The 22,774-nt window shown below is 37.0% G+C and overlaps 1 protein-coding gene across 1 annotated transcript in view; it reads right to left on the bottom strand.

Moving 5' to 3' along the window:
* Window positions 1–263: 263 nt before the first annotated feature.
* CTTNBP2 (cortactin binding protein 2) overlaps window positions 264–22,774 on the bottom strand; it is an 89,862-nt gene continuing 67,351 nt past the window's right edge. Inside the window, 10 exon segments of the mRNA XM_010004327.1 lie at window positions 264–1,026; window positions 5,088–5,189; window positions 7,109–7,241; window positions 8,143–8,203; window positions 9,985–10,170; window positions 10,396–10,601; window positions 14,072–14,250; window positions 17,042–17,229; window positions 17,502–17,654; window positions 22,594–22,693. Of these exon segments, the coding sequence (XP_010002629.1) occupies window positions 781–1,026; window positions 5,088–5,189; window positions 7,109–7,241; window positions 8,143–8,203; window positions 9,985–10,170; window positions 10,396–10,601; window positions 14,072–14,250; window positions 17,042–17,229; window positions 17,502–17,654; window positions 22,594–22,693 (1,554 nt within the window). The 3' untranslated portion in view covers window positions 264–780.

A 22,774-nucleotide genomic window follows, 5' to 3' on the forward strand; every position in this document is an offset into this window, starting at 1 on the left:
TTCTTGGATACTTTTAAAACACTAATGAAGCATATAAAAATTTTTACAGGATACAAGAAAAAAAAACTAAGTTAATAAATGATCACATTTTCTTCAGTTCTATCAAAGAATAAGAGTCTGAGAAAAATAACTTTTATTGCATTTTCATTTCTCAATCTCTTTCCTTTTTTTAAAAAAGATAAAAGTTACAATGGAAATTCATGACATTTTAGATAAAGAGAAGTTTGAGAGGGAAAAAAAAACATGAATCGGTAGGGAGATGATGGGGAAATCAAAGTATTTAATATGGCTTGTAGCTGAAAGTAATTGATCTGCATTTCCAATCATTTTCATTATTGCCACATTCCATTCATTTTTCATTAAGTGAAGATAAAACCATGTTTTTAAAATGCATGTACAATAGCTTTAAGCCATTGATGTACATGTTGTGCAACTCATCTGAATGCAGTTTAACATGTGAACCAAATAGAATATATTTATGTACAGTATATACACAAACAGAATCCTGTGGTAACACCCTTGAATATTATCATTTCAATGATTCATTTTCATAAGAAGGAAAAAAAAAAACAACCATCTATGAAGGTGGCAAAGCTGCCTATTTCGGAAGTTTAAATCAATAAAATGTTGAGCTGATTTACATAGAAATAAAACTGTGGTCCTGTACAAACTTTATATTACAGGGAAACAGTTTATTTTTAAAAAATATTTACATATTTGAGTACTTGGTTCTTTTCAATAGAGATTATATAAACACAGAAAACTGTATGGTAGGCAGGTTTATTTATTATATTTTTCTGTTTGTTCTTTTTTGTGCAAATTCCAAATCTCTCTTTTTGTGTTATTATCTGCCTCTATTTGCCTTGTATTACTGCTGCTGCTTTTTTTAGTGTTCTGAGAAGGCTGGGTGGCTTTACTTCTAGGAACAGGAAGAAAAGATTTAACTCTTGAAGCACCCAACTCTGTCTTTGACTTAGTGTTGCTGCTTTCCACAGTTCGGCTGCTGCTGAGAGGACGCATTCCATCCTGTGAATTCAAAAACAAAACAAAACATTTTCTGTGTAAATATTTATTGCTATTTGACCTGAAAAGCAACCAACCCTACCAGCCCCATGGAACCCCTTGTTATTTATAATATTTTGCAGTTTAATATGACAACTTCTTGCTGCTTGGTGAACAAACTGTAGCCTTTTTTTGCTTCTTTGCCTGAAAGAAAATATCCTCAGCATCTTAGAATACCAAAGCCAGTCTATAGGTTTTTTTGCACTGTGATTAAAAAAAATCTTTAATACTGAGAGGTCTCAGTTTCAGAAGTACCCACATTAAAAAAATGTATGTTTTTCTTTCATTACTGTAGAAAAATGACAGCTGCAGCCACAGCTAAAAGGGAAAAAATGGAAATTTAGGAAGTTATAAGCAAAAACCAGCTTTACAGCTTGAATAAACATATTCCCATTTTTGGCACCATCAGGGCCATAAAGAGTAATAAAATAATAATGACGGAAGATAATACTTCAAGAATGGAAATTAAAATGCTATTTACATTTTCTTACATAATTTTATAATTCTTTTATTATAAATTAAGTTTCAGCATCTCAAATTATTTATGGTAAGAAGCTACATTCTTAAAAACTGTACCATATTCACCCTGCCAAAATTTAGATACCTGAAATGCCAAAGTATTTGTCACTGTTTGGTCCTTTATAGTCAAGCAGAAAGAGGTTAGTCAACCTTTTTTATAATAGGGAGCCTGTTGCAGTGACCCACCACCCTTTCAGTGAAGAAACTTTTCCTAATGTCCAATCTGAACTTCCTGTGACGCAGTTTCATTCCATTTCCTTGTGTCCTGTTCCTGGTCCCCAGAGAGAGATCAGCACCTTCCCCCTATGATGAGGTCACCCCTCAGCCTTCTCTTCATCTTACTCCATCTATTTGTATCCTGGATAAAAGATTTTGCATCTCTTACCAGTTTTCCTCTTCTCCTTCACTCACTTTTTTCTTCCAGCCATTGAAACAAAATTAATTAATTATGGGTATGTTGCCCTTTTAAGTAATTTGTCTAATTACTGTTGATAGGATCTCCTCTGCTCAGTGTTCCTTTTGTTACCAACAGAATTTTATTTACTTTTGGAAAAAGATGCATTTCCAATCTCAGACTCTTTTTCAGGCACCAGTTGTTGCAGATAGATTTCTCATTGCTACAATTGCCTCTAAAACTCTGACTTCTGCTTCCAAACTGAGACTGTGCTCCTCTAGAGTTTTGATAAATTGTTTGTAGTGATGACTACATCTAGAAACAAAAGGTTTCATTCCCTTAGACGTATTTCCCCTCTAGCAAAAGGTTGGGTTTCCTTCATTTTAGCCAACATTTCCCCAACAAAGATATGGGAAATCATGGGGTTTTTTATTCTGCATGAAATATTTTGACTAAATTCTTCAAAAAACATAAAGGTAGCTAAGCTCGTTTACCTGCACAGTCAATATAGTTATGCCTTACATTGTTAGAAGGAATTTTCAAAAGGGAAAAAAAAAAAAAATCACTAGGAAAAATTTACAGCAGGAACAGGTAGGTCAGCTGACTTACCACATTATCCAGGCATCACTATTATGTGAGGCTCTGCTTTGGAATGTCTGAAATAAATGTATTTAGGGAAATACTCAAAAGCAGTGTATCTAAATGTGGATCTGCAGTATTAAAATTGTTTCTGTTCAGCAGAGACTGTTCTCTGGATTATAAGTAAAATTACAGAAAATATTCTAATGTTGAATATCTGGCTATGAAAAAATATGATGGTAAAGGTGGCAAGTCATCTAATCTAGCTAATCTTTTTTAATGCTGAGGTGTGAAGTTAAGATATTTTCAGGGCTATTTCATTGTACTTGCAGAAAACAGATGGAATGTCTCCAGGAAGCACTTTATCACAGTCAGATAAAAGCATCTCGATTGGACTCTAGAGGACCCCTATAGAGGGAACACAGAGGGGCCAGTGAGGGGGCACAGACAGTAGATCCTCCCCTGGCTGAGATGCTTAAGCTGTATGCTAGTTTTCCTCTTCTCCTTCACTCACTTTTTTCTTCCAGCCATTGAAACAAAATTAATTAATTATGGGTATGTTGCCCTTTTAAGTAATTTGTCTAATTACTGTTGATAGGATCTCCTCTGCTCAGTGTTCCTTTTGTTACCAACAGAATTTTATTTACTTTTGGAAAAAGATGCATTTCCAATCTCAGACTCTTTTTCAGGCACCAGTTGTTGCAGATAGATTTCTCATTGCTACAATTGCCTCTAAAACTCTGACTTCTGCTTCCAAACTGAGACTGTGCTCCTCTAGAGTTTTGATAAATTGTTTGTAGTGATGACTACATCTAGAAACAAAAGGTTTCATTCCCTTAGACGTATTTCCCCTCTAGCAAAAGGTTGGGTTTCCTTCATTTTAGCCAACATTTCCCCAACAAAGATATGGGAAATCATGGGGTTTTTTATTCTGCATGAAATATTTTGACTAAATTCTTCAAAAAACATAAAGGTAGCTAAGCTCGTTTACCTGCACAGTTAATATAGTTATGCCTTACATTGTTAGAAGGAATTTTCAAAAGGGAAAAAAAAGCAGGAACAGGTAGGTCAGCTGACTTACCACATTATCCAGGCATCACTATTATGTGAGGCTCTGCTTTGGAATGTCTGAAATAAATGTATTTAGGGAAATACTCAAAAGCAGTGTATCTAAATGTGGATCTGCAGTATTAAAATTGTTTCTGTTCAGCAGAGACTGTTCTCTGGATTATAAGTAAAATTACAGAAAATATTCTAATGTTGAATATCTGGCTATGAAAAAATATGATGGTAAAGGTGGCAAGTCATCTAATCTAGCTAATCTTTTTTAATGCTGAGGTGTGAAGTTAAGATATTTTCAGGGCTATTTCATTGTACTTGCAGAAAACAGATGGAATGTCTCCAGGAAGCACTTTATCACAGTCAGATAAAAGCATCTCGATTGGACTCTAGAGGACCCCTATAGAGGGAACACAGAGGGGCCAGTGAGGGGGCACAGACAGTAGATCCTCCCCTGGCTGAGATGCTTAAGCTGTATGCTCAGCAGCTCTCTTAATGCTCCATACCAGGAGAAGCAAAATAGGGGAAAAAGTGTAACAACTGAGAAATCATAATTTTTGCTTCATTATCTGAAGAATCAAAACTAAGCAGGATATAATTTTGTCTTAATATTTCTTAGGGAGGTTTCCACTCACTAACATTAATTTCCGTTTCTGAAAAGAAGAAGGAAAGATAGTGGACTTGTTCTATTTTTCAGTAGTACGCAGCTTATCTTCCCACTCTGAAATGGCTCTGACTTTAGTAAAGCTTACATTTAGACTACCTGTTCCCAGAATCACCAAACTTAGAGGGTTTTTCTTTTGACCTCTCATCAATAATATGGCAAGAGAACTGTATAGTATAACAAATAACTAGGAAGAAAAAAAGGAACTAAATCCTCTTGTGAAAAAAAGCACTGCTGTTCTACACAGACTCTGGTAGTGTCATATCTTTTCAATATTTCTACCACTGGGAGATTTTACACCAAAGCAGCTCAGTTCTACTTAGATAACAAGACTGAGGAAAACAGTGGTTTGAAATAATTTGTATTTAGGTACAGAAAGAAATAATTACCCAACAATTTCACAGAAAGGGATTTTAAAAAGTTTTGTGCTTTTGTAAACTTACAGAATAACATCTATTGGGGAAAAAGAAAAAAAAAGAAGTCAGGGGTTTTATTTGTCTCAAAATCCCATGCAAATAATTTCTATTGTCAAAGTAATGTTAGCAATACTTGGCCTAGGGAGATGGCTTTGTGTAAACATGAAAACCAAAGCAAATGCATCCATTGTTTAATCAATTTTTAGTTTCCATTAAGATATGTGGAAGAAACCTGGCATGGCATGTCTAGCAAGTTTCCTAAGAATCATGACAGTTTATTCTTGTAATAATCAGGGCACTGGAACACTAATATTTTGGATCCAAGCAGGAAGTTCAGGTTTTGGAGAAACTCAAGACACCTTCCCTATCCTACTACAAAACTCATTTCACCTACCTTTTGTGCTGTTTTTTTACTTGGGTTAGTACCACTTGCTGAAAAGACAGGACTCTTCTGAGAGTTGTTGAACATCAATAGTTCACCCTTAGAATCTGCAATCTGAAAAAGAGAAGAAAATGGTGATTTTTAAATTATTCACAACAGAGATGTTTCAATTTGCCAAATTTTGGACTCTCGTTTTTATTTGCATGTAGTTTCTGTGCAAGGCAATGCATAAATATCTAAAGAACAATTAAAATATCTTTCCTTTACTCATGAGTGTGTTTGTAGGAGATGGGAAATAAAGAGAGAAATTTCACATCAACCATCATCATGGGAAGTTTAAACATACATTTCCAGAGCAAAACTATTCAGAGGAGCTTAAGGGCAGCTTCCCATTCATTTTATCCAGCCTCTGAACACCACAGAAAGGAATTATCCTTTTCTCTTCCTCCTGCCATCTTTCTTCTCTACTATTTTCCATCAAACCTTGTGACCTTGCAGTAGCTGACTGGGTCTGATCAGCCTTCTGTCCTCACTGAAGACTGAGTAAGTCATCCTGGGGCAAACTGATCTGATTCAACTCTGCAAGCACAAAGGCTCCCAAATCCCAACACAACTGAGGGAGCAGGGGCATACTTGAGTGAAAGGACAATTCTTCGAGTAGAAGTACTTATTTTGATGGCTGCCTGAAATTACATCACACACAGAAAACATGCAACAGCACCCTCACTTCTGCAAGGCTCTGTTAGGCAGCTATGGAAGTAACAACAGAAATTCCAGCCATGGATGGTTCCACCCATGGTGAGGAAACTGAACAAAAGACAGTGACATCTATCTCCTTCCTTATCTAACTCATATTTCCTTGAATTGTCAACAATAAGCAATTACATTTTACATGATATAAACACGATTTTTAGCTGGTTACTCTAAGCACATCCCATTCTTCCAGGGGTAGATATGGCAAATGCCTGCTAACTGACTAGCAATTAGCTTGCCAGCTTGGGATATGTGATTCATGCAAGTACTGGAAACACACTTAAAAAACGAATCCAAAACAAAACACCAATAAAGGATCTCATTAAAAAGGCTGAAAAATCTTCTCAAACTCAGTATTTCTTTTTTTAATAAAAACTGATGACTTTTAAGATTAACCAGAATACTTAATAAAGGAAAACAAATGGAGCTGGGGAGATCCTAGGGGATGTTTATGTGCACCCAAGGTGGACAATAGCCAAAGACTGACTCCATCTGTGTTTCCAAAGATATGGAACACTGCTCAGGTGTGAAGGCAGCCTGCTCTCACAGCCACCTACCACAGCTGTACTACAAGCAAAGAAGGAAAAGAATGAATAGCTACAAGGAAAGCTGGATGCTTTCGGTGTAAAACGCAAAAGGAGGGAGATCCATGGCTCCACCCTCTGCTCCAGCAGGCTTCCCATAACCACCCACAACCCATTTCAGCTTAGAGCTTGGCCCCAAACCTAGGAACCTTGCAAGCATCCTTCACCCTCTTCTGCCACTGTTCAATAAAAGAATCAGGCCAGTTCATTTGTTCTTGCTTGGGGTAGCAAACCTGCATTTTGCCTGCATAGCAGAGGAGCTTTGAGCTAGTTCTGTGAGGTCTGCTGGGATGACATTAAACAAGCAAAATGTCCAATGCACGTTAGAAAAAACTCCTATGTCTTTAAGACTACAAACCAGTTTCCCAGGGGAAGCTGCAGGCGCATGAAAGACACCATGGAGAGCAATACTGCAGGAAGGCTAATGTCTCTAGCATTTATGAACTTATAAATTTCACCCTCCACTGCAAAAATCTCTGCAAGAAAACAGTGAGGGTGTAATTTAAAATAATGTATGTTAAAGCAGAACACTTACGCTCAAATGTAAAATTTATTAGTTGACTTTGGCTTATTCCCAAATAATTCAATAATTTTGTTCAGTTCAAGCAGTGGTTGTGAATTAAAAAATTATTTTAAACACATAGCAAACAACTGCATATGGTAATGACATAAATTATTTAAAAACCTTGTGTTTACCTTGCTTATATCAGGCTCAGATTTGCTGGAACACATACTTTGAAGTTCCTGTACAAGATCTACTTCATCATCAGAACCAAGGGACAGCCTTTGCTCAAGATTTAGTGTTTTAAATTGATCCTTCTCTGAAGGTCTGGTTAAAAATAATCCCCAAAACAGAAAGAACAAATAAAAATTAAACTATGATACAGAATTTAAAAATAAATAATATACACACCTGGAAAATGGTAATTTATTTTCAAATTAGCTTTGCTATCATAAACAGAAAGAAAATTACATATAATTCAGTGTCAACAATAGTTGTCAACAGTCATTGTATCATAGAAGATCTTATTTCTATTCAGATTATTCTCTCCATTCTGAAATTCTAACAAAGGATTCCTCTGCGTACTATCTTCAAAAATTATCCTCTTTTTAAGATGGAGCAGTCAATTTTATTCCACTCTCATTTTTGGATTTAATTCCAAACACTTAAAAAACCCCCTGGCATACTGGAAGTATTTTATGCCCTCTCTGCCTCTAAATATGGTAGAAACAAGGTTTCAGTCTGAAATGAAGTCTCCATGCAGTTCCCTCTGGCTAATTCATACACTTTCTTAGAGAAACTGTATAATTTAGGCTGAAGTGCATGTACTATACCATTTTGAGTAGCCCTTCAGTAAGCTAAAAGAGCCAGAGGAGTTTTTTTAAATGTAATTTCCAGGTGAAAAACGCATATTGTTGGCTTTTCATGGGCAGAGCACATAACATCTTACATAATACTCTTAAGTCATAGACTATTCTGTTACATAAAAAGACATGTAGTGCTGCAAGGTTTGAATTACAGAAGTGGGTTCTAAAATTATATTTAAGTACATACATTTTATTTTCTCTAAGAAACGAAAATTTAAAAGGATTCCTTTCTTCAGACACAGAACAAAAACATTACCAAATACAAACTCTGCATCTATTCACTGTCATGTGCTGGTTTACAATACAAATTTATCATCTTTATTTTTTGCTAAGTGTTGCAAATACCAGAAATTAAAACTTACTTTGTGGTGAGGGAAGCTCTTTTCTTACAGTTTGGTTGCAACATAGTCTTAGATTTTATACCTGCACAAAGAGAGATTGCCTTACTGTAGTGTGTTATCATGGGCGTTGATTTCTTCCTTCCAAGGTCTGTGATAAACAGGGAAAACATGTTCCCCTTTACTGGCTAATTATATCAATAAAGTCTCTTAAAGATCAGAATACATCCCTTGCAACTATTCAGAGTAGCATCAGGGCCATACGGAACTGCGAAAATGGCCAATGGGGGGTTGCCCAAGATTTTGTGCAAGACAGAAAATTAGGTTCCTGTGGGAGCCACTTGAACCCTCACTGGTTCTCTCAAAGAGAAATCACTTATCAAAAGGAATAGATTTAAGTTTGCTTCATTTAAGTAAAATCAAACAACTTACCCTTACTTGGAATGGGGAACAATATTTGATTCTGATAGTCAGAAATGGAAGGCTACTTAAATGAAATTCACCATTCCATTTTTTACTTATATTCATAGATTTTAAATGGACTCCAAGAACATTTTCAGGTATAAGATACAGTATCAACCATCCTACTTCAGATTATGTTCATTTGATTTCTTAAATCCTCTTAGTGGATTAGATAAATTCTCATTTCAAACAGAAAACAAGCAAACAAAATGAAGACTCTAGAGTTGCAGCTCAGAAACAGCAGACTTCTTTCTGAACATGAGCTGAAGAAATGAACAGCTCAATTTAACATTTCAGAGTACCAGGCATCAAATATTTCAAGCTTTTCCACAGGATGTAATTGAGGCTAGAATCTTACTGTTCTCCTAAGTGTGTTTGTGATATAAGCCTCTCTCTCTTCACATCTCTTCCTAATTCTTCTCTCTGAAAGAGTTAACTTCCTGTTTTGAACACCAAGTAATTTGATTTTGTCCTCTAGAAGTTACCCTGTTTGATTTTGCATTCAGTTATGCTATTCCTAAGTTTTCCTTCTAGACAGATGTGTACATTTATAGGAAGGAGATATTGCTTCTGCACATATCCAAACACTATCCCTGTGTAGTAGAGTGCTTGTTAGATGGTTTATGCTCTTGAGGTCAGCTACTGAGATAACTTTCACATTTATACACAAGCATAGACTCAGTCATATAAAGCCTTCTTTATCAAGCAGCATCCTGAAAATTATGTGGAAACTTCTCAAAAACTTTACAGTGTCTGTGAATAGACAACATTTTTTACTTTTTTTTTTTTTTTTCAATTAAAGTGATAATAAAAAAAATAATCTTCAATTTAAAACCAAAGATCTCTCTCTCCTACTGCATGGCTTTTAGATTATTCTCATCAATTTGTCTAATACGACTGAGCAAGGAATGCATGATCTGAGGATGCATGTATTAATTTGTTTTTACTTGGATTCAGACAATTGTAATTACTGTAGTGAAGCTACAAAAATATGTGTAAAAAGCGCCAAAAAGTAGATATTCTGTAAATCAGGCACAGAACTAAGGAGTACCAATGAAGTAATGAAACTTTCCCTCATCTTGTATTGAGGAACAGAACCATAAAGCATCATTCTTTGCAACGTGAGGTGGAACCACTGCTCGCTCTTCTATCATCTGAGCTAAAGCTACCTCATTATCAGACAACACAAGGACATTAGAACAAATAAAAGTTAATTTGGATACATCATGGTAACAAAGAAATAATGGGGAGGGAAAAGCAAACAATTTTTTACCTGTAAACATAAACATAAGTGTCATTGAATTGAGAATTTTTAATTAATGATGTAAAAGAAAAGTTAAACTTGTATCTACATGGCTCAACCCCCCAGAAACTTCTTTCAGAATTGAAAATAAAAAGCTTTACCTTCAGTATTTGTCTCCTGCTTGTTCCATGTCTGGGAGGATAAATGGCCTGACTTTTTGCGGGGACTTGTGCTCACTTTTCTCCAAGAAGCATTCTCACCTCTTTTCTTACTACAATTTTTGTAGCTCGAAACCATGGATAAAGGAAAATTTCCTCCCTTGAAATCTGCTATGTAGTTATCTAGCTCTGAAACAAGAGTAGAACAGTGTTAAGAAGGATTGACTTGCAAATGGTTCTTCTTTGACTACCTTATACAACTACTTAGTTTAGTGACTTCAAATGCTTGTAACCACACACCTCCCATCATAACCGTAGTTATGTTTTGAGGAAATTTTAAGAAAGGAATCAAACCGTTAATAGCCCCAATTTGGCAACGCAGAACTACTTGCCTTTCAGACTATTCACTGTTACCTGTTCTGGGTAGAGGACAACCATGCAAAACAGCTTTATTGAGCAAGATACTGAGAGCAGCTTTAACAACAGCCTGTTGACCTTGGCTAGGATTTTTTTTGGCTATTGCTTGTCCTGGTACAGAAGGTCTTTTCACGGAGGCTCTGGAGAGTATTGCTTCTTGAACTCTAGGAGCTATCACAGCATTCCATAACTTGGACATCCACCTGTAGGCACACAAACAGTCCCTCAGCTTCAGAGACAATTATTAAAACCCAAGATTTTGTACTCTGGGTAACATATCAGATTTTCCATTTTCAGGAAGCAGAGATATGTTGGACTTCCTACTGTATCCGAGGTCAGAGAGGAGCTGATTTTAAGGTAGAGCTTGTTTGTTTTAGATTAGATTATTTTACCTAACTTTCTTCAGGTTGCTGTGGCAAACTACCATCTGATGTTTTCCTCCTTCCGATAGGGACTATAAAACATCCTTTTCTTTTTAAGACTAAAAGAAAGAATGTTCCAGAAAGACTTGTGGTTTGTGCATATACAGAAAAATCCCCTTTCACCTCTGTCAGTGCATAGAGAAATTCCCATGCCTGCAGGTGTTAATGCATAGCCTATTTGCTGCCAGAGTGGGAAAAAGGAGGTATTCAGTTATGATTGTACCCTTTCCAGTATTCTTCCACTTCCAATCTTGTCCAGCTTACAAGACCTTTCTATTGGTGCAGCTGCCTTGCTCTCACACTGCTTTTGTTTATTTGATTTATGGTGAACTGTTTTTCCAGGATGCTGTGGGTTTTCCAGATAGTCTGGTTTAGAGACTGCGTTTGATTACAAAAACCTGATTCAAAGGGATGTGGTTCTTCTGGAACTTCTGCTTTTGTAAGAGAGAAAGATTGCATTGTTTTAGCACAGAAACGAAAAAGGTGTATTAGGAAATAAATAAATGCTATTTTTTACAGCTTATAATTCTCAAGGGATAAAGGCTACGAGTGTCAGGCTTAGGGCTCAGCTCACATCTATAACAATCATGGAGACTATCTTCATTAGATAAAATACAACTCTTTTCTCATACCTTTTTTTGGGAGGAAGATGGTAAGATTGAAAGTCAGAGGATTTATATTAAAGATCTATAAGAAATGATAGGCTATTACGACTTCCAGCTTTGCAGAAAGGCATTCATAAAAATTGAAGGATAAAACATCTCTGACTTAAATGAGCTACTTTGTTGGATATGAGCTACCTCATTACCCAAAAGATCATGACAATTTTTCTTTTCTTTTTGTTGTAGTTTTTCAAAGTTAGAATGCATAAATCATTTGATAGATATATTTTTTGCTTGTTATGAAGCAAAAGATTGAATTTATACGATGTATAACTATGCCACAAAGGGCTGGTAAAAGTTTGATAAAAGTTACATCACTGAGGAATATTAGATATTAGATAATTAGTACACCTGTTAAAATAAGATGTAAAATACATACCGGAGACTCCTTGAAGCTTCCCTAGTATAATGTTGTAGATACCATTCCATATAGATACAGTGTGTCTAGCTAGCTGAGTTAAGCTACCAAAATAAACAATTGCTTTAACTTCAGTAATAAAGAACTCATCTCTCTACTTGTAAGCTTTTAACATTTTGCAATACTGCTGGTATAAAAGGTCAGAAATGAGCACTGCAAATATAAAATTAATTGTGCCCATTCTAATCTAATAGTTAAGAGTTGATGGGCTGTACAATGCTATCCTCTCTAAATAAAATTCCAACCTGGTTTTTAAATTCAGTCTTAGGTTTGTGCTCATCTTGATCAATTCCCTGGTTCTGTGGCATAGCTGGTACTTAGGAAAGGTGTAAACACACCTCTGTCCCTGGAAAAGAGCTGTAAAGTAAAACCTTTTCCTATTGGAACATCACCTTTAACGTCCTATATCACAAACAAATAAACATGGCTAAATTTTTTCCTCATTTATTTACTCTGCTCTCCAAAACATGGAACCACTCACAGCAGGCAAAACTTCCCAGTCCCACCTTCCCTGCTGCCACTTCCTCCCCTTCCCTGCTGCTGCTGCTCAGCCCAGCACCAACCCTGCTGCCTTCAGCAACTTAACTTAGTGCTTTAACAACTGCTAAATGCAGCAGAACAGCACAGGGGAAAGGAGAGACAAGAGGACAGGAGTGTTTAGTTAGACTCAAATAACAGCAGCCAGCAAGGTGCTAATTAAACCTATTTATTGCTAGTTATATGCCCATGCTGTTAGCCATCGTGCTGCTCAAGTAGCACCGCAGAGTAAATGCTCACTGGGCAAAACCTACAGTAAAATGTGGAGTCAGAGAGCATATGGCTACTGTAAAAGACATTTTGGGGTTGTGCTCTAAATAAAGCATTGTGAATCCAGTCAAAGCTACGCTTGGGAGAAATCCAAACTCAGAAATGCATAACTGAGGTATCTAAATAATAGTCCTCTACTAATGCAATAATTATTAAGACATTTCCGAGGACATGATGCAGAAGGATGACAGGAAATAGATATACATTATTATTATTGTTGTTGTTATTATGATTGTCATTTTTATTATTGTTATTATTGTTATTTTTATTTCACAGCACCCATAAAATTTCCAGCCAATGGTCCACATTTAGACTTTGATAATTATTCTGGATATTAGATTATCTCTCCTCTCAGGAAAAAACCAAACCAAAACAGAACAAAATATGCAAGCAAAATGTGAAGATCTGCAGAAAGAAGATAAGATGAGAAAACGAGCACACATGCCAAGCAAAGGACCCTGGAAGAAAGGTCAGCAGAAAGAAGAGAGAAACGTCAGAGAGGGAAGAGAAGTGGCAATCAAGGAGAATGTTACAAAGCAGAGTGAGAAAAGTAATGTTGCATCTCCAGAAACCAAAATTATTATATGAGTTCTGAATAAGTTTAAATCTTATTTAGGCTGATTACCTTTTTAATATATCTGAGTGATTTATTTTAAAATTCTATAAGTATTTCTTGCATCACTTACTAGGATTTGTGGATAAGTTGGAATGTGAGCAGATGTTCATGCAATTGTAGGCAAGAAAAGAAAACATTTTCATCATTCTTCTTTTATGTTGCTGGACATCTAACCATGTGCATAGCTAAAAAGTCTGTATCTGCCTTATTTACTGAGCTTATACACTTGTGACATAAAACATTGTATGTATGTTTAAAATTTATACCAGATATTTAAAAGAGTGAAAAATCATTCTCCAAATTTACCTCATATAAAACTTCAAAAGAAAACATTGCCAACTTTTCAAGCTCAGAATTTTTGAACCTTATTTTGGTCTTTTTACTAACAAAAAACTTTCTTTACAGACCTGTCCTGAAATTAAGAACAAAACCTTTGAGGGGTTGAGCAGTATCAGCCATTCCAGTACAAGTAATATTTTGCAACCTCTGTGTCAGAAAATAACTAAAAGATCACAACAGAAGGTTGACTTTCAGCCACTTCTAGACACCCAGTTCCCTCCTGTGTCTTTCAAAATTGCTCTTCTAGTAATTTAATATCAAACAAAAGCCTTAAGATTTTCAATAACTTCCACTAAAATACTTTCAAGGTGGCTGAGTCAGATGGGTTATGGGAGAAACATAACTACTACATTTGTAATGAGTATTGAATTGGCCCTGACCAGTGTTAAACAGGAAAGAGAAATCTTACTTCACTGTAGCATGGCCATGCCCTGGCACAACAGGACAAGAGAAGAAAGGTTTTGGCCCCATAAGTGCTTCAGGCGCCCCTAGACGTGATAAGCAAGAGTTCAGCTGGTGCCAAACAGCAAGAATCCAGTCTATGATCTTGCACACAGGATCACATGGGGGAGGTACTTTGCCTCTGAACTGCAGAGAGAAAAGATGTTTTACATGACACACAAACGTCTGCTGCAAACACGTTCCTTGAAACCTCAAGAAGGCTTGGGTTCTTTTTCTAGTATTGCTATTACAAAAATCAGGAACAGTCAAAAACTTATCAAACCTTTTTATAAAGTTTATTGACATTTTTTATTTTAAAACTTATTTCCCCAACTACACCTTAAAAGATATCTCGTTATTGACAGGCCTCTACCTTCTTGTGGAAAACTGAGACACAAATTTGGCAGCTTTTTCTATGGTGTTTAGGATTACAAGAGACACTTGCCATATGCTATGCAATGTATATGGTATAAATAAGGTATATAAAACAACATACAATCACACTGAACAGGAATGTCTCCTTCATGCATGTCCTAAGTCGATTTCCATATTGATTTTAGATTTAGTAGCAATGAAAGATGCCTTCCTCTAAGAGTTACATTATTTAGTATGCCTTGTTAAAAGCAAATTATCTGGTGCTAGAAAAATCTTCAATTTCATCTGACTCTTAATTACAGTCTTCATCATCCTAATCCTAGGATTACCCTCAAAACCAGTTTGAATTAAAGGAAGCATTAAAAAATACACTAGGGATAGTATTTGCCAGCACTGAAGACAGAGCTTCTTGACAGAGTCTACAGGTACACAACTGAAAGTTAAATTAGAAAAAACATTTAAACTGTTCACATATATTCTAATGGTCCAAAATAAGGGAAAAAGTGTTTTTTTGTCTGAAAACATGAATATTAAGGCAGAAACAATGTATCAGAATACAGAACAAGGATCTTTGAAATAGTCTATTGTTCAAAAAATAAAAGTGCTTTTACTTTAACTTACCCACTATTTTAAGCCCCATACCAAGAGGCATTTGAGTTTGCATACGGCAAATGTATGTATTAAAAAAAAGTGCTAACACACTGGGCATTTTTATTCATTATTTAATTAGGGAAGATAGAGAAAGGCATATGGCTTTTTTTCTCCACGGCCGTCTGTCTGTTCTTTGGAGAAAATAAAATTAATGACATTACTACTCAAATTCTGTTCAAAGTCAGTCAGAGGTAGGTACCTATTACATTATTGATTTCTAATCTCTGAGAATAAGGATTGCTTTTAAGGCTAAACCAAACAGCCTAAAAATTACATCTGTTATGTGATGCTGCAAATTCTGGTAGCCAAAGCAGTTTGGCAGAATAAATTTGATGCAGCCTTTGTCTTGAACGAGTCAGAATAACACTGCTTCTGCAAATGTCTGCATTGCTGTATTTTTTGTCCTTATGCTCACCTGAAGACAGTCCTTCTCTATGATTTTGAATGATCGGCAATCCAAGTGATTTTGTTCTTTTACAAAGGAGCTTAGGTCACTACATATTCTCCAGTATAGGTTTAAGAATGCAATCTTTCTTCCTCAAGATCTTGGAGGAGAGTTCTGCTATATACTGCTACTGCACTGTCCTCTGGCCTATACCTCATTCCAGCACTATCTTGTATCTGCAAGATACCAATTTCAACCAACCCACCTCCTTGCCTACAGAGAATTGATACCAGCCTCATCCATTGTGCAAGGGTTCTGGAAACCATTCGCACCCTCAACCAGACAACCACTCATAGTGGTTGCAGTTTACTATGTCTGAAGGGACTCAAAGATTTCAAGCAGATGGGAAAAAAGTAAACAAAGTTTCACAAAGAAAAAAGTACTTTCAATAACAGAGCAACTGAAAAATGTAATCTAAGAAAAGTAATCTTGTAAAAGTTTTATTGACACATTTCACATAATTTTTTTTTTTATGTTCTGTATGCTGTTGCTATTAAAGAATACCTAGAGTGTTTCTGAATTGCCTCATTATCATAACTGAAACATTCGGTTTCCACATACTTCCTCTTTAGGATCTATTTGAATCAGTAAGCCTTTATAGATGAGAACTGTAGTACAGGAGATGACATCCCCAAGGATACATTCAGCTGAACACTCATATTCAACAGCAGGTCTGTTGTCCCAGACCAGGACTCTTTACTACTGACAGTTTTTTCTACTCCTAGAACAAGTTTCCCTTTTAAGCCTGTTCAAAACTCTGCTGCCAAGACTATTTTCCTTTGCAGCTGCTTCGATTGGACTCTCCTCCCAGCATCTAACACTGCTTGACTGTCTGCAATAGCTGGTATCACACTGAAATGGTTTCCTTCCAAATAACTTAACAAATTCCTCAATTCTGCTTTTGCCCACATCTTTTTCTTAATTTCTTCTCCTCCTTTTTTTTTTTTTTTTTTAATGGGAAAACAGACTTCCCATCTTAATTCACTTTTAGACTTTTGTTCCAGCTTCAGCAGGCCTATTGGCTGAAAACAACTTTGCTACTGATATATTTTCACCTCTCTTTCCTCTTTGATTTGAAAATAATAAAAAACCTTTTTCCTGCTTAAAACTTAGACAATACACACAGGACATATAACTATCTTGTTTTAGATACATAGAATAAATTCCTCAACAAATTGATTTTACATTTGCTGAACAGACTCTTACTATCATGGTCCCTCACGTAGAAGATGAAAAACAAGTATCATTATTTGCAGCCAGCTTGTGTGTTTATGCTGAATCAGCCATGGCCACACAACTTCCCAGACGAGGCCAAGCACATTTACAGATACACAGCCTGTATCTTCCCAGAAATGAATGCTTTTCCTGAAACACCTTAGTTATCTGCTCAGCTTCTGACATTACTAGCATGCATATTTCACAGAGCTGGTGATGAACAAAATTGCTGAAACTGATCCAAGTTCTTACCTTGTTTATAACTTTTCTTCTTAAAAACCTCTGAAGCAAGCCACGCATCGGTTCTCCATCCCACCAAAGTTGAACCCAACGGAAATGCTGCTAAACCAGCAGGTCAGAGCCATGAAGATGACACTTTGCAATTGTCCCCAGTAAAAAGCAGTTCTCGTGAAAGTAAAAGGCACCAGAATCTCCATTTGCTAAAAATAAACCATAAAAAATTTTAACTGAAATACTCAAAGCTTTGTTGTGATTTCATATAAAAGCAAGAAGCAGTGATATAATTAGAAAGAAAGAAAAAGCACCATAAATTAACCTTAAAACAGACTATATTTAAAAACAACTGTTTGCAATAAAATATAAAAAGTGAACAAATTACATTTTTTCCTCCTCTAAGTTCCCCATTTGACATGTATTATAATACCACTGAACTATAGTAAAAACATTTTGCCATCCCAAATTCTTTCAGTACCTCTTTGAATAGTACAAGGATTTTCTGAACTTCGATTCTCAAGAGGTGCCAGAAAGTCTCCTAGTAATTCAGATAAAGAAGCTCTCTCCAGATTTTCTAAAATCACAATGGTTGTCTTGCTTACAGGAGACTGTTTAACAGGGACCAGACAAGCTGAAATATAAAAATCCCATTAATGTATGCATACAGGCTTTACTGCTATTAATGCAACAAAGGAATTTTTTATTTTATTTTTTGCCTTTTCACTTGTCCACAGAAGCAGACATACTGTGTAATATGTTCAAAACTAGGAGCATAAAAACAAACAATGGAAAGAATATAATAAAGTACAATAAGAAGAAAAAAAAAAAAAAGGAAAGCTATTATCTCTGGAAACATTTATTTCATTTGCTGTAATGTATACCTCTGCTATGGAGACAGGCTGAGAGAATTGTGTTTGTTCAGCCTGGAAGAAGAGAAAGTTCTGGGGAGACCTTAATGCACCTTTCCAGTACTTGAAGGGGCTACAGGAAAGCTGAGGAGGGACTTTTAACAAGGGCTTGTAGTGAGAGGACAAGGGGTAATGGATTAAAACTGGAAGAGGGGAGATGTAGGTTAGACATTAGGAAGAAATTCTTCAGTGTGAGGGTGGTGAGACACTGTAACAGCTTTCCTGGGGAAGTTGTGGAAGCCTCATCCCTAGAAGTGTCAAACTCAGGTTGGATGGGGCTTGGAGCAACCTGGTCTAGTGAGAGGTGTCCCTGCCCACGCAGGGGGGGGGTAGAACTAGATGGTGGTCCCTTCCAAACCAAACCATTCTGACTCAATGATTTTACTTTTAAAACATTACATTTATACCATGTAGTGATAAAAGCATTGAGAATAGTCCATGCTTATAAGAAACTTAATGGTTCTGTGAGCTTGCCTGTTTGTTTGCAACTATACTCTCTTCAAAACCACCTTCAATTTATTTAACAATCACTCAAATAATCAGAGCTAGTTTGAGGCACAAACAGCAGTAACTAAATCTAAAAGACATTAAAATTATGTGTGTATATATTTGTCTCCTTTTTTCACTTGTCAGATATTCTTCTTTGGCTTTCCTATTTTTAAGATCTTATTCCCTTAAAAGTGCTTGTCTTGAGTATATTGTGTCTTGCATTGTTTCAGAGCTTGTTGAAGGGGGTACTCAAGACGGTCATTAAGGAAAATGATGAGTAAAAGGGCAAAACTAACAGCTGATGATTGCTATTTATTTGCAGCTTCCTCACTATTACTGCCTTGTTTTACTAAGAGCATATAGCTGGATACCAGGGAGGATGAGTACCTCCTCTGTGTCTGGTGGGATTATTTAGAAAGCAGAGGAAAGTGCTCATCTAGGAGAGAGTATGAGGCAGAACAATGGAGAAAGCAACAGGCAGAAAAATGAGAGAGACAACCAGGAGTGCAATGCTGAAATGCAAGCTCAGACTATGAAGAATAGTGTGTTGCTGACACAGAGCAAAGCAAATATCCACATGAAGAAGCTTTCCTAAGGGACAGTGGATAGTAAATAAACCAAGTAATGAATGAATTTCTAGCCTGCAGGCCAAACACCAAACCCTAGCTGAATGGTCTCTTCTCTCCCAGCAATGTGTTGGCATTCAGAATGACATGTGGGAATAATTGCTGACACAAGCTATCCTCCAAACTGTGTCCAGGATTTCCTGGACAAAAAACTGGCACTGACTTAAGTTACACCAGGAAGAAGCAAACGAATGGAGCAGGGCACACCTTTGTATGAGCCCATGGGATGGCTCTGCTTTTACTCTTGAGCACAGATGTCAGAGCAGACTGTGCAGAGATTGTGGCAACCAAGAAAGCCAATGAAAGCTACAGGATGAAAGCATCCTGGAAGTACAGGAACATACTGCAAAAAGCACAGCAGGTAGAAGACAGCAATCCCAGAATTACCAAGGCTGGAAAAGACCTTTAAGATCATCAAGTCCAGCCTATGACCAACACTACCACATTGGCTAGATCATGGCAGTAAGTGCCACATCCAGCTTTTCCTTGAACACATCCAGGGATGGTGCCTCCACCACTTTCCTGGGAAGTCCATTCCAATGTCTAATCACTCTCTCCCTGAGCAAGTACTTCCTAATATCCAACCTAAACCTCCCCTGGAGCGGCTTGAGGCTATGCCCTCTTGTTGCTAGTTGCCTGGAAAAAGAGGCCAGCCCCAACCTGACTACAACCTCTCTTCAGGTAGTTGAAGAGAGTGATAAGGTCCCCCCTGAGTCTCCTCTTCTCCAGGCTAGACAGCCCCAGCTCCCTCAGCCTATCCCTATAAGGCTTTCCCTCTAGTCCTTTCACCAGCCTTGTTGCTCTCCTCTGGACCTGCTCCAGCACCTCAATAATCCTTCCTGAAGTGAGGGGTCCAGAACTGGACACAGTACTTGAGGTGAGGCCTCACCAGTGCTGTGTACAGGGGGAGAATCACATCCCTACTCCTGCTGGCTACACTATTCCTGACACAAGCCAGGATGCCATTGGCCTTCCAGGCCACCTAGGCACACTGCTGGCTCATGTTCAACTGATTGTCAACAAGTAATCCCAGGTCTCTCTTTGCTGGGCTGCTCTCTAGCCACTCTTCCCCCAGTCTATTAAGAAGTTAGTGAGTCTAGTTTGTTTGAATAAAACATTTGATTATGAGATTCAAAAGTTTCTGGACTGCCCACAATGAGAAGGCGAAAGGCTGATCCTCTCAAAGCTCTGGCTGCCTCAGTTTCACATGAGAAAGCATCCAGAGCCATTGCCTTGGTACAACTGAAATGGGTACAATTTCAAATGCTTAAAACCCACCCTTTCTCAGCACAGAAAGTGACATATAAAAAATATAGCTCCTGAAACACAAGGCTATTCCAAGCAGTATTTACATTTATCACATTTATTTTTAATGTGAATAACCATATTGAATGAGAGGTAAAGTTAAGATCCTAGAGCTGTAAAGAGGCCATAATAAAAAAAAAAAGGAAATGGCTGGAAATGAAGTCTTGCTACCAATGTTAGATTAAAACTACATTGCTAGTTTTTGTCAGCAACAACAAAACCTGAATGTTCAAAAAACAAAAATGGAAAAAAAAATTAAGAAAGCTGCCAAGGGTAAAAGCAGCTAAATATCTGACAACTGCTTGCAAACAGAAAAAAACTGTATTTAAGCCAAAATTTGAACAGTACAAAGGAAAGCAATCATATCACCCTTCAGGGTCTTACATTATTACTGTATGTGTAATCTTTTATATTATTGCTATATAATTTTATAAATTATGTATTTCTACTATATCTTATTATTGCATGGTTAATACTATGGTGAAATAAAAGAAATCAGAGTTTGAATGCATGAGTATGGGCAAAATTCAGCACAATCTGCCCATGAAAACGCCCTCCAGAGAAACCATTGTTTTTTTCCTTCACTTTTAGCACTATTCTATAATTTTTTTCATTCCCTTTCTACTTCTGACTAACCCACATGCCCCCATTCCCCATTCTTCTGCTGATATACCTAGTTTGCCCATTTCCACTGTCATTTATCTTTGGCTACTTTGCCTTTTTTTCAATCTTACCATTTATTCTTGTCAATATACTCAGGTATAGCTTAATGACCACCCTAAGAATACTTCATTGTGGAGCACAGAAGAACAGGACTTTAATCGACATGTAGCTATTCAACATCCATTAAGAGAAAGCTGTTTATTTTAACATAACTTCAACTTTATTCTGTAGTAATAGGTCCGAATACACCCACACACTATCATTTGCCTGCCAGTGTGATAGTTTGTCTCAGATTCACACATAAGCATTTAGTAAACAAGCATATATCAAAAGCAAGTGGCTTGACTTAAGAACTCTTTCAATACTTGTTTTATTTCCAGAAAAGTAATAATTTTAACTTCCCTTCTCATATTTTTTTAAAAACCAAACATTAGAACAGCTACAATAAGGCAACAAAAGGCCTTCATTTCTGATTCAGTAGGTCTGAACCATAGCAATCAGCTTTTAAAGGCTCACAAACCAAAGTAAAAAGGAGCAAGAAAGAAAAAGATAGTGAGAACTATTAGTTTTCCTTAAATAGTATGAACCTTTGACTGTGTGTGTAACAATTGCTGGGGTGACTTAGAAATTAAACTTATGTTCCCATTTTAAGGGAAGGTACAGAACAGAAGCAGGGTGGAATGCAGCTAATGTGCAACTAGTTTGTACCATGGCAATTCCCTAGGCAACCCTAGCTGTTGGCAACATCAGTGGAACTTGGTGTGCTAACTCTACCAGCAATCACATGGAGGGCGGAATGGAGTGGAGACACCATGGTTATGCTCTGTGGCAACAATAGGGTTCCAAGGTACTGTGGAGCAAATCTGCTGCATGTGTGGGCCAACAACCTGTCACCTTTTGACATAATACCGTCCTTTAGGTGAACATTGCTCATTATAATATTGTAATACAAAAACACACCTCCATCCCAAAGCTACCTGCCTCCCAAGGTGTGACCACCCCTCACTGAGCACACACACTAAATTTTCTCTAGTCTATACCTTTAAACATGAAGTGAGAGAATTTTGCAACAGTCACAATAAAGACCTGTGTGACTAGAGTCATTCAAGTGCCACTTGTAAGGTAAAATACTATAAAATAACCTGAGAGGGGGTGGATGTCAGAGAAGATACCGTTGTAGGGATAACCCCATTCCCCTGCTCCTCTATCAGAGGGTAAGCTAGAATGCAAAGGGATTTATTTTCTGCCAAAGTGACATCTAATTGGGCATCACTCAGAATTTAAGCACAGCCACCCCCGGCCTCTCTGATATCCAAGGACAAGCTGGAACACAAGGGCATTTATTTGCTGCCAAACTCTTCTGCCCCTTAACACATCACATAGCTCCCTGTTGGACTGTCACACCTGGGTTCTACCTCAGTTTAGACTCTTACCATGATTCCCCAAGTGCCTAGAAAACTAAGGGTTCTGCTAAGATATGCCACCCATTATGCAAAATGTTTTAATGTATTTCTTTACTCTGAATCATTAAAAAGTGTCCAAAAAATTAATCAAATCAGTTCTGTTGAAATAACCTTACCACTACTGATGAACAATTCTGCAAGCTGCTCCTTGGAGAAACCAGCATCCACTTCAACTTTAATGATTTCACATGTGGATCCTGCAGCCACTTGCTTTTGCTGTGTTGAAAATTCATAGATTTGGTGAAATAGTGCAGAGCCTAATTTATGAACTAAGTTACTTCATATGTTTGTGTTGAT

This window comes from Chaetura pelagica, unplaced genomic scaffold, assembly GCF_000747805.2.
Source record: "Chaetura pelagica isolate M959 unplaced genomic scaffold, ChaPel_1.0 scaffold68, whole genome shotgun sequence".
In the NCBI taxonomy this organism is placed as follows: Eukaryota; Metazoa; Chordata; class Aves; order Apodiformes; family Apodidae; genus Chaetura; species Chaetura pelagica.